Source organism: Oryctolagus cuniculus, chromosome 3, assembly GCF_964237555.1.
Source record: "Oryctolagus cuniculus chromosome 3, mOryCun1.1, whole genome shotgun sequence".
Classification (NCBI taxonomy): domain Eukaryota; kingdom Metazoa; phylum Chordata; class Mammalia; order Lagomorpha; family Leporidae; genus Oryctolagus; species Oryctolagus cuniculus.
Window position 1 is genome coordinate 51,216,901 of NC_091434.1, and position 13,257 is coordinate 51,230,157.

The 13,257-nt window shown below is 36.0% G+C and overlaps 1 protein-coding gene across 4 annotated transcripts in view; it reads left to right on the top strand.

The window, feature by feature from the left end:
- Window positions 1–852: 852 nt before the first annotated feature.
- The window catches only part of COL5A2 (collagen type V alpha 2 chain), a 147,381-nt gene continuing 134,976 nt past the window's right edge, over window positions 853–13,257 (top strand). For 2 of the 4 annotated variants that reach the window (XM_070070485.1, XM_002712334.5), the window contains exon 1: window positions 853–1,430. In XM_070070485.1, coding sequence (XP_069926586.1) covers window positions 1,322–1,430 — 109 coding nt within the window. In that variant the 5' untranslated portion in view covers window positions 853–1,321. The remainder of the gene's footprint in view (window positions 1,431–13,257) is intronic. The other 2 variants (XM_070070486.1, XM_070070488.1) reach the window with 2 other exon arrangements.

Here is a 13,257-nt window from a genome sequence, read left to right on the forward strand (position 1 = left end):
AGAAGTTTATAAATAGTGCTACTTAAAGGCTTGTGTGATTGTCATATTTCCTAAAAAGCTGGTTGAGGGTTAATGACACTGCTATCTATGCTTATGTAGCTCTTTGTAATTTGGAACTTAGTTAATAATATATGGTTCATTTTAGTGTCACTCAACTCTGTAGCATTGGTCAGGGCAAAGTCCTTTTCTCAAGGGAGTAAATTGGAGAGTTCAGAAGTAAAGGAGTAGGTTTATTTACAAAATTGGTGAGTGGCAGAGCTGGTGTTTGAACCTTGCTGCTTCCAAATTCAGTGCACTGCCCATTCTACACTGACTTAGCAGACTATTTTTCTAACAAAACAAAACTTTCTACAAAAAAGAGGAACCTGCATATGTGGTCCATTAACAGGGGATGTGAAGAGATTAGGAGAGGACCAATGAAGGACTTGAAAGAGTTTATGGAAAATTGATTTCAAAGTAAAGTTTATTTTGGCACAAAACTTTTAAAAATCCATGCTTTTTTTTTATAGTACAGATTTTCCATGAAACTTTTGAAGTCCTCTCATATTTTCTTAATTCAGATTATGATTTGTCACAATTTCAGTCACCTAAAACAGTTTCCTTACCTAGATTTTACCTGAGCTCCATTCTAACATTGCCCTTTCATAATATTGAGGAAAAAAAAAAAAAAAAAACCAGGATATGAGAAAGGAACAAGAATCCTACCTATGTACTTAAACGAAAGGGTTAAAATTGATCCTTTGAAGATTTAAGGTGGACAAGGGAGTCCTGAATTATTTAAATCTTAAAAACTGGGCTAAAGGGCTGTATTTCCTCCCTAATGTCTTTTTTAGCAAATAGTGGAAAAGTTAAGGGGTGTGTGTTTGGGGGAAGGGCAGTCTGGAAGAATAGGATTCTTTGCTTCTAACAGACTTAGTAAAATAAAAAGAAAGAAATAAAAGTTTGTTTCCGTTATTAAGCCCCATCTATGCTTGAAACACAGCTGAAATAGGGCAAGTTCAAGGCACAGAGACGCGTGTTCTGATTTGGTTGTTTACCATCAATCAGACCGTTGCTTGGCAGACACTGGATGGTTATGAGCCTGAACAAGCTGAAAAGGGGCAGGAAAAGAAGTGGAGGCAGCATTCTTCCTATTTAAAGCTGCAACGCTTGAAAAAAGTTTCCGCAGACGGTGCTGGAGCTGGTGCTGAAAAAGTGGGTTTGCAGAGGCTGCCTTGGGGCTGGTGCCGAGAGAGGACCCCTCAGCTGCCTTCATGGTGCTACAATAACCTTAGAATCGACTTTTCACGCCCAGGAGGACCCACATGTCTAATATTTAGATATGATGGCAAACTGGGTGGAAGCAAGACCTCTCCTCATTCTTACTGTTTTATTAGGGCAATTTGTCTCAATAAAAGCCCAGGAAGAAGGCGAGGATGGCGATTTTGCCGGTGAGTTTGCTTGTGATGTTTATTGCACGGTTTGGGAAAGAGATGGAATGTTAAGCCCCAGGAAGAGCATGAAGAGGAGGTTCTGGTTTGAAGTTTGAGAAAGGGGCTGACAGATTTGCACCTGGGAAACGGCTCAGAAGACAATTGGGATGTTTGTTAAGTTCGGAGATTCCCTGTCTGCCATTGGAGAGTGTACATTACTAAGTGTTTCTGGGAAAGTCGACGATTAAGCTCTTTTGCTTTAGTGTAAGGGTGGGAAGTTTCAAAGAAGAGAGTTTAAAAACCGAGCCCTAAAGGCAGTTTTCGTTAGAGGAGTTCCGTTCTGTGGGCTGGAGTTTTCAGAGCAAGAAAAAGTTGCTGCAGAAGCTGGGTAGGGTGGAGTCTTTTTGTACTGAACTTCAGCTGCTTCATAAAATTCTTTGTTTAAAAAAACCTTTGCAGCAACTCTGATAGCTCTGAATTGCCTTTGTCTTTGTCTTCTGTTCCTTTCTCTTTACAGACTTACACTTCTTCACCATTTTCATTTGTGAGCTTAAAGCCATTTTTGCTTACTGAGCCGGAGTCTCGTTTATTTCTCTGACAGAGGCTGATGGAAGCCAGATTTCTTAAACAGTGGTATTTTCCCACCCGAGTGACTCGCTCATCAGGACAGCGGTGGTTCCCTAGTTGGATGGTGGGAAGCAGGAAACCAGCATGCCTTATATACAACTTATTTGGCATGGGCTATTTGTGTGGGCAGTATCCCTTAGAGCAAAGTTTTGGGTGTTTTTTTTTTTTTTCTGGTTTTTTTCAGAGACACATCTTGCCTGATTAACGAATTTTTTCCTATGCGATTTGCATATACTAGGGTTGGGTTATATGTTACAGTTAAGCAAAAACGCATGAATTATAGAACAGACAATATTTAAACTGGTTTCTCTGATTGTTAAATCCTTACTCTTGAGGAGTGAAAATTCAAATAAAGATATGTGTTCCTTTTTAATATACCATTACAGATTTCTATAAATGTTTAACATTAAACTCAAGCTTTTAAAACTTAGCATATTCATTAACATTTTCAGTTGCTATCTTTCAAATATATATATATATATACACACACACACACAGATACACGTGTCCATACATGTATATCAAATAAACTAGCTGCTTCTGTGCATTTTTCTCCAAGTTGTTTATAAAATTAATCTAGCGAGCATAAGTTCTAAAAACTTTTAAAAAGTGAAAATAAGCATCTGGAAATGGAGATTCAACAGTCCGTCAAGAGTCCTATAGAGGGGGCACTTTCTAAGATCTTGGAGCTTTTTGAAAATGAGGCAATTTGCAAAATGTAAACTCTTGAGTTTCCTTGCAATAGTACGAGCAGAATATATTGTTTAGTATGGTGTGGCCTACAACTGAATGGAAAGTGGAAGTTTGGAAAGTGAAGGAAAAAATGCAGCAAAATTACAATACAAATAGAAAATCTGAATATAAAAGGAACAATTTGCTCCCCTCCCCCACCAAAACAATCAACTTTAAAAAATGTAATACAACTTTCTTTTTCAACTCTTGTTAACATTATAATTTACTTTTGTAAAGCTTGAAAGTAATTGAATGTGTGAACCAATGAAAAGAATGTTCAATTTGGAATAGGCCATATGCCAAGAGACTTTCCCAAATAGTTGTGATTATCTGTAGGTATTTCTGAAAACTGAGTGAGTTTTCCTTAATACTAATTTACATAAATGTTAGGAATGTGATGCTTGGTACAAAGAAGTTCCCAACTCCAAATCAACCCCTCTACCCTCAGTATAATTAAACACCACAGAAACTGGAATTCCAAACATCAGATTTTACAGAGAAGGGGTAATTGCTTGCATATGTATTGCAAATAATAAATTCCCCTTTTATTTCTCAACCTAAAAGTGTGTATGTTATAAAACTCAATAGCAAAAAAAAAGTAACTACTTAAAATGATACAGAAAAGAATTCCAGAATCCAGTGTATTAAGAGTTACTTAGCTTTATTCTATTACCTACCATGTACATTTTGATTTAAGTTGATTTTGTTTGGATACTTGGCAACATCTTATTTCCCTTGTTCAGACATGTTACAAGCTTAATGAAAGTTTAAGAATTTAGAGACTTCATGTGAGATTGAGTTAGGGAAGAATAAGTTTAGGTAAATAAATTAGAGAAATATCTAAGGCACACATCAAAGCAAGACTATATTTTTCAAATTTTAGCTATAATGTCATATATTATAGTATTTATTTTGTGTACAAATGTCAACATGTTTATAAGCTTTTACTTTTGCCTTTTTAAGAGTTCCAGATATATTTTTATGAATGTGACTGTGGTTATTTGCCAGTAAATTTTTAAAAAGCTGAGTTCCTGTATGACAAAAATATATATGTATGATAATGGAAAGTTTCCAACACAAAGAAATATTACCCTGATTTGATCATTGTAAATTGTATATAAGTATCAAATATCACATTGGACCCCATAAATATGTATGAGTTTATGTGTCAATTAAAAATCTTAAGAACCTTGAAAAAGTGAGTAAATGCAATTTAGGGATTTTAGGTCAAAATAGTGCCATTTTTCAGTATATAACTTAGAACTGATTTGAATTTTTAAATTATATGAAATCAAAGGAATGATATTTGGGAATCAGGCTAACTTTATTTGAAACTATTCAGTAATAAAAATCAGGGAGTTAGAAGACAAAATCAGCTTTTGAAAAGTTTTCTCTCTCTCTCTCTCTCTCTCTGTATGTGTGTGTGTGTGGTGGTAGGGGGCTTTGAAATATTCCACATTATTTTTTGTAAGAAAAATACAAAAAATTTACAGTAAAGTTCATAATCCCAAATAAGTCTAACATTTAGTGAGCTATATACATTCTTATTATTAGAAAAAATATGCATACACTATTTGTGTGAATAATCTTAGGTATGAACCACTTTATTCAACTCTAGAGGAGGAATAGAGAAAAGTGAAGGTGGAGAAATGTACTATTTTATTTCCAGATGCTGTAAACACCATTGCTTTCAGAGGACTGACAGGTTACATAAACAAGTGAACCAAGTGAGTGTCACAGGAGATGATGAGGCTTCTGCAGAACAAAGATGCATGTCTACCTTAAAGCATTCAAAATTAACATTTTTAGAAAGCATTGTACAAGCCAAATAAAATATATCTTAGTGCCAAATATAGCTCATGAACCATAAATCTGCAGCACTCACATTTCAATCCTACACTGATATCCTGGGACCAAGCCAACTCCTTATTACTAAGGGAAGAGGGGCTCATAGTGTTTTCTGTATCGTGATCTCTTGTACTTTCGCACAAAGGAATAGGAAGATGCAGGTGCCTAACACCTGGCAGGGCTTCGATAGCATCGTTTTGCAGAATACATAGAATATTAATATGGAACTTAAGGTAGCTGTTCATTCATAAATTGTTTTCAACTCATTACTATTCATATAAGTACTTTGAATTATGCAAGACATTTAGATTTTTTTTCATAGTAAATGTTTTAATTTATGTCCAGCTGCGTGTAACAGAATGCAGTAAACCAAAAATTGCTGTTTTTTTCTCTTATGTAGCAGACTTTAAGTAGGCAGTGAAAGGCTTGTCTATTGGTTCTATAAAGTCATCAGGAAATTAGGCCATTTGTAGCTCTCTACCGCCATATTTGTAGGATGTGGTTATTGATTTTATGGTCCTAGATGGCTGATAGAGCTCCAGCCACTGCCTATACTTTCTGCATTTGGATACAGGATTGGAGACAAAGGCTGTGACCCTTCTCCCCCAACCCCCTTTAGAGAAACATTTAAGTTTTCGTAACATTTAAACTTGTATTTAGTGTTATGGTCACACACAGCTTCAAGGGAGACTGGAAATGTACTAGCCATAGGTATTAGCAATGTACTCTACTAAACAGTTATGCTGTGAAAAGTTCGAGGAGGAATGGCTATTCAGATACAGCCACAGTTTGGGCCACAATGAGCATATGCATTGGCCACTTTTAGTGAAATAGATCTTGTGGTTTCAAAGAACAGAATATAGTTGAGTGAGCAGATCCACCCTGATTAGTGTTCATTTCTGAGCACACTACAAAGCTAAGGACCCTGGAAGGCACTTAAAAGTTAGGCTATATTTTCTTTCCTAATTGTCTTTAGATAAAGTACTTATACTGTCTATCCAAAGTAAAGTCAATCTTTATGTTGAGGAGTTTATATTTTCCTACATAAGTAGATAGGTGAACAGATTTTGTGAATTTTTTATATAAACCAATACAATGTGTACTTCAAACAGGATTCAAATTAGTTGGTAAGCAGTATATGTATCAAGGTCAGGAGATCTTGTTACTAATGTAGATTCTAGGTTCCTCTCCTTTCCAAATATCCTGATTTAGTAGGTTTGGAATGGGTCTGGGAATCTGCATTTTCCAAAGCTCTACAAGTGACTGACTCACATCAGTAAACCACTGTATTAAATCTTTGACCCGCTTTTGATCTTAATGTGAATCATTGGCTTATATGTTCCAAGTCTACACATTGTGACTTTGAAAATAATTTGGTTTGTAGTTATTCACTTTACTTGTAAGGCTGCCTAGTTATTCTTCATAAATAATCCATTGCAAAATCTTTACTTTTATTGTTTGTTTGTTTTTTTGCTATGTGACATCCAAGTTATGGGCCAGTGTTGTGGTGCAATGGGTTAAGCCAATACTTACAATGCCAGCCTACCATATAGGAGCACTGGCTCCAGTCCTGCTGTGCCACAACACTAGCCCCTAAACTGTGTCTCCTTCTGTGGCGAATATGGCATGGCGAATATGGCATGTGGGCCATTTTAAGCGCTTTTTGCTTATTTTTTAAAAAAAGATTTATTTATGTATTTATTTGAAAGAATTACAAAGAAGGATATATATATGTGTGTGTATTTAGAGAGAGAGAGAGAGAAAAAGACACTCCTCTGGTTCTCTTCCCAAATGGCCGGAACGGCCAGGGCTTGGCCAAGCCAAATCCAGGAGCCAGGAGCTTCTTTCAGATCTATAAGGACTTGGACTACATTCCACTGCTTTCCCAGGCACATTAGAATGGAACTGGATTGGAACTGGAGCAGCCAGGACTCAAACCAGCACCCAAATGGGTTGCCAGCACTCCAAATGGTGGCTTAACTCACTGCGTCACAGCACTGATCTCTGAAATTCACTATCACTTCTGGAAAAGTAACTCCAGACCCAAATCTCCCTAATGGAGACTTAGATGAATTATTCTGCTATGCAAAGAACACTTGTTATCCAAATAGATTTCCAGTTGAATAAAAAATTTTCATTTTCAACATTTCCCCTAGCTTAACTTTCTGATCTTCACACTTTCAGCACTATCAGCAAAAGCCTGAGATTCATCGTTCGCTTTTTAAATTATTTTATATGTATACACAATGCAGGATGTGAGGCAAAAACAGCAAAAGAAAGCTTTGAGAAACTGGTACTTAGAAAATTGGAATCATGTTTAACTGTGGCCACAGAATAAAATCTTTGGGAGTCACAGTTTGCTCCATGTAAAAGACTAATTCATGCACTGTCTCTTTACCTGGCATGGTATTCAAAAAAATGTGAACATGGATATGCTTCATTTTGAACTGATGGTTCTTGCTCTGCAATTACAACATTGAAAAGTTTAGATTTAAATATGAGAGATATAGTAATGTGAAAATTTCATGGCATGTTTGATCTAAACCTCACGGAAGACTCATGAGCTGTTATAGTCAATATTTCCAAAGGTCACCTTTTAATTCTCTTGGCAGACTTTCCTGAAATGTGCTGGAGGAAGTTTCTACCTCTATTTCCATGTTTCATTCATGAGCTTCTTCTCCTTTCTCTGTTTTCTTCTCAAAGGACTTGGTTCGCTGATTCTGGATATCCTCTTCCTAGACCATCTATGGAAAAGTGATTTGCTTAACAACTAAATGCTGGGACTTCTCAGATCTCTCTCTTGGACTTGACCTTTCACATGAACTTCAGAGTTGTATATCCAACTCTCATCTGGGTGGTCCAGAACCAGTTTAAGTTCAGTATCTCCAATACCCAATTCATTATGTCTCCTCTGAGATGGGATCAATGTTCTTACATATTCATTATGACAGCAAATCTTCTACACCATCCTACCTGGCATTCAATCAGTACAATTCTAATCAGTGTCTACCATTTTACTTGCTAAGTGTTTCTCAGATTTACATCATCTCCATCTCTACTACAAATGCTTCAGTTCAGGCCCTCATCATCTATCCGTGGTTTACTGCAATAGCATTCAAATGTCCCTTTGTTTCCCACGTGCCTATTCCCCACCCACACATATACAGATCTACTCTGAGTGTGATATAAAACTAAAGCTTGATCATTTCATTTCCCTCTTTAAAATCTTCCATTGCTCACAGGAACTTTGAGAAAAAATAGGGTTCCAGGTTCTTAGCATGCTATGCAAGATGCTCCTGATTTGGCCCATTTCTTGTACTTAGTCACATCACTTGTCATTCTGTGCCTCAGAATAATGAGTTGCTTGTAGCTTCCACCCTTCAACACACACACACACACACACACCCACCCATACACTCATGCATTCACACACTCATACATTCATTTTTCCTTTTGTAATCTCTACTGTCCGCATTCTACTCAGAATTTACATTCTCTCTCTAGTTGAGCTAAATGCACCTCCTTTGCATTTCACAGCTCTAAGTCACCTCTCCCAGGCAGGAACTGTATCATATTGAGAACACTTTGACCCATGAATCCATTTCACAGTTTCCTAGAAGGTTAGTATTCTTAAATCCTGTTTTTATCATGTTATTACCAGTCTAATATTTTAATCTCAATTTGTCATTGTTTATTGCATCAAGCTTAACACATTATATTGGCATTGACTCTGTGTGTTTTAAGTGTAACAATGCTAAAATTATCCAACTGATTTTCAAGGCCACTCGTAATCTCCACTCTATCAAGCACCTGAAATTATTTCTGTTATCATGACTTAAACCCTATTGATAACTGCATGATATATCATCTTTTATCGTGTCAGAGCCAACTTGCATGTCTAACCTTTGCAATTTGGCTACTCCTGTGCTTCTCTTTCATCCTCCCCCTGTTGACATTTTCCTTCAAAACTGGTCTCAAATCTTATAACCTCTATGAAATTAGGGGAGTCTAGTCTTTAATAAATAAGCCTTTTCTTTAAATGTACATTCTCTCTAAGTGCTTCAAATATGTTAGTATTGACCTCTGGGAAGTTTCTTGGGAGATAAGGGCCATGTAACAAATTCACTTTACATACCAGGTATGGTAATTATCTCATGCATATATGCCAAGTAAATACTATTCGTGAAAAATCTAAACAAATTTTTTACCACCATTCATTTGAGTGAACTGATTTCAATTCATGTTTTGTAAATTATATTTGTGGATTCTTGGGTGATTTTCTTGATTTTCCTATGTCTTAGTTCCTTTATATATAAAATATGAATGATATTTGTCTCAAATAGTTATTATGCAGGCTATCATGTATGTAAACCGCCTATATGATAGCATGATTTCCAGCAAGTAGGAAGTCATTAAATGGTAGTTGATATTATTATTACATTACTATATCACTTAATAGCAATAACAACAAATACTTATTGGGTGATTATGAAAGCCAAGATGTTAGATGTTATAGAAAAATCAACAACTTCTATTCTCAAACAGATTAAAATCAAATGTAAAACTTAATATGCAAATTTCATTTACTACTCTGGTATGGTCATTTTGATAATACACCAATAATTTTATATTTTATTCATAAATTTTTCTAAACCAATTTTAAAAAAATTACTATTCAGATGGAAGGGTTATGTTGTATTGTCTCCTTTGGTAGGTTTACTACTGGAAAAAACAAAAGAAGAGGAAAACAAAAGCCTCTTCCCACTGGAGAGTTGCTGAAGGCCCCATGAACTGAAGCATCACTGTCCCTCTGCTATTTCACACCCACAAATACATCTCATTCTCTGTGATTGTTCCCAGGGTGTGCACAAGCCAAGCTTGATCCACTCCATGTCCCAGTGCCACCTCATGCCTGGTTACCAACCTTGTCTCTTTCAGAGTTTATTTTCTGAAACTATGATGGTCATAAAAGTTTCTGTTACGAAGTGGGAGCTTATTTCCCACCTTGCATTGCTCTGGGTTCTTTGCAACGAGAGGGATTGCTTAACTAGGCAGGGATTTACAAGGCAGCTCCTGGGACTACTTGGATACAGTAGTGGGAGTGACCATCTTTTCCCAGACTTTGCAGCATTTCCCAAAGGCTGTTAATCTACTTCACTCTCTGCACTCCCAGAGATTCTTGTGAAATTGACTCCAGAAAGCAGAAACGGATGTAAGATACAGGCACATTTTTCTTATGTTGCTGCACTTCTCTTTCTTCTCAATTTTTCAACCTTACAAATAAAGATGGGAAAAAAGCAATAAAGATGAGGTTAACTTAGAGGGAAAGAAGTGAAATTTATGTAGCTATGGAATTCTTTATCTTTTATATTCAATAGGGTTATTTTGTGGCCATCAGCTTTAGATGTTTTTCATTTTGGGATTCTGAGACTCCAAATGATTCCCATAGCAAATGCAATTCATTTATAGACATTGACTATTTTCAGTTCTCCTAACAGCAGCTGTGTGCTTATTTATTTGTTTCTGTGGAAGAAGAACTTATCAGACTCATTTATGCTGGTTTGTAGTATTGTTAAGCCATTTCCCCCCCTCATTGTTTTTCAGAGCTTTTTGAAGAAATGATTCTACATAATTTAATTCAAGGATCCTGTGTCTCACATTAGTGTTCAATTTTTAGCTAGGATTTCTGGTGGGATGGGCTGGTAGACAGTGAGACCAACTGATTACCATGGAAAGATGAACTGCAAAGAAGTTTCGAGTTTTCCAGTATCTCAGTAAGGAAGGCCGAAAGGCACTACACGTTATGACACAAGTCAGACATCTTGAGTGAAGAGCTTTCTGTTATATGAATTTATACTGGAAAAAAAAGCAATGAGGTCAACAAATGAACAACTGTTAATTCTATCAAGGGAACTTGAGTTTAAGCCTTGATGTGCGACAGTGGTATGTCTTTCTACGTGCTTGTAAAAAAAAAAAAAAAAAAAAAAAGCACTCAATTTTCCCCCCAACCCTTTACCAGCTTCTACTTAAATCTTGAAGTCTTCTGATTAGATTAGATATGTTGTAAGTATGATTTGTATTTTTCTGCTTTAAGCATAGTATCACTGAAGTGAATTTTGCTTAGACACAATTCATAGATTCCAAAATCAATTGGCATTCCCATTATCCTTGGAAGGTTTTTTATAGTGTGATTTTCTTTGATTATTTAAAAAAGGTAATAGTGGAGGTATTTATTTGTGTAGTGGATTAAACCAAATAACAATGAAATTATCTCTTCAGAGGTAAATCAATTAATATACTCCAAGTTCCACAGTGGATATTTTGTGTTTTCGTACCTGAAGAATGACCAAATTAAATCAATATGCTTTATGATATTTTACTATATTCAGCACATAAATAAATAGTTTTCTTGCACCTGCCAAAGGTACAGTTCACATGAGCCACCTCATGTTCTTGCCATGTGTTCTTTGAGTAATGGCTGCCAAAGCTGTAGAAGTAAGAACCACTTTACTTATTTTAATTTTTAAGATAAGTATGCTTTCAACCTCCTTTCTGTTTGAAGAAAACCCAGTTAGGATTTTGAGGCCATCCTAGCTTTTACTAGTGTCTCACACTGCAGCTCCATCTGCATATTATTTTCCCAAATTTTGCTTCAAATCAGACTTAGTTTTAGTCTGACCTACATTATTCTGCATCCTTTTATTTCTTACCCCATAGGGAACAATTGCATGCCACTTGTACTCTGTAGTTATTGCTTTAGTGCACATGTTTAATAATACTACTCCCTTGTAACGTGAGTTCAATATATGGCTTTTGCCTTTTAAAATCTTGGTGTGATATTCTCTGTCTGTGGGAATTAGCTGACATAGTGACCCTAGGAGAAAATCCCACTATTCCAATTACGTTGTGCTTTAGGCTATAGGAAGATGAAATTCAGTTGTTATAGAAACCCCAAAGTGTCCATGGAGAGTTACACAATCTAACATTAAAATCATTTCAAACCTATCATTTTTCTTAATTTTTTTCATTAATACATAATAATTGTGCATATTTATGGGACACAATGTGCTGATAAAATCATGGTAATTAGTACATCCATCTCCTCACCTTTACTTTAAGTTTGGAATCTTTGAGCTCTTCTTTTTCAGTTCTTCCTGAAAGACAACAAGTCTTTTCTAACAGAAACTGAAAGTCTCTTCCTATATTCAAAATGGAAACTTTCTCACCAGATTCCCATGGTTTTTAAATAGGAGTTTTGAGTTTTGTTCTTTCAGGATTGAACCCTAAAAAGGCCACATCATGTATGCCCAAAGTGACTTTTTCCCAAAGCACAGATTTCTGGAACCATTTCAGAATGGGTATTTCTGCCACCTCTTCTTTCTCTCCCTGCTTGCAATGTCTTCTCTTTCCTGCTTTGGCAGATTTAAAAAAAATCATTTTTTTCTACTGTGAAATCCTTCAGCAGCCTTTCAAGTGACACTGAATATAACTGTATGCCTCTGTGGCAATCAGCAGGATGTGGAAGATAGGAGAGAGGGAATGGGAAGTGTCATGTGCATGGGACAAGGGTTCTCTGACAGGGAGGAAACAAAACTGGCTGATAGTTGACTCTTAGACTCTCACTGAGATCCCCTAAAATATACTGCTCCATGCTGATGTATGGCCTGATCTATATCTATATGATGTCTTGTGAGATTTATTTAGAGAGTTTCAAGGAATTTGTCATCTCTCAGTTTGTGTTCTTTGTTCTGTTTTTTTTTTTTTTTTACCATGTTCTAAAACATAGCTATCTTAGAATAAATAATAAATAAATAGTGCCATGTAATAAATAAGTAAATAAATAGTGCCACATCCTATTCTTTTGAGCTAACAGCACGTATACTGTCAATTAAGCCTGCAGGCAAAAAAAGAGTATATTGATTAACAGTGGGATTTTTTTGTTCCTGAGAAATTCCTAAGTTCCCAACTATTATTATTTTTATACATTAAGAGCTTTCTATAGCCAGTAATTCCTATATTAAGAACTTCTTTCCTGTTTACTTTCAACATATGCTTAACAATGCCGAGGACTTTGGAGTCCCCTGTTCTGAGTTCTGACTCTGCCTTTTGCTGACCATGTGACTTTGAGCAATTTACTGATCTTCTTTGAGACCCAGTTTCTTCATCTGCATATTGAAGAGGAATTAAACCATTTGGCTCTTTATGGACACTGAAGAAATGTGGGTATTATTAGTTCTTTTTGGGTGGATTTCCTTCTTGGACCATAATAAACTATCACCTCCATTACTGAAATAATCTTCATTAGACCATTCCTAGTTACTAGGTTTGATAGTGGGAAAGCTAGGGGAGCAGTGAATTCTAGGCACCAGGGGAAAAAATGAGGAGGTCGAATATGGAGAAAAAGTGTAACTGGGACACCTGAAATGACAATGAGTTTTTATTTAACTTACATTTTCCCCCTTGGGCCAGACTTGTACTCAGCTCTTAAATATCCACAAAGCAAGTCAGGAAAATAAACTGGCCAAAACCTTTATTGGGATGCCTTTCACAAAGTTGGTGGTCCATATATTAATTTAATTCTTTTTTTCTCTGTAAAGATTTCTACAATTGTTTGTACATTTGACTCAGGTAGAGTTGT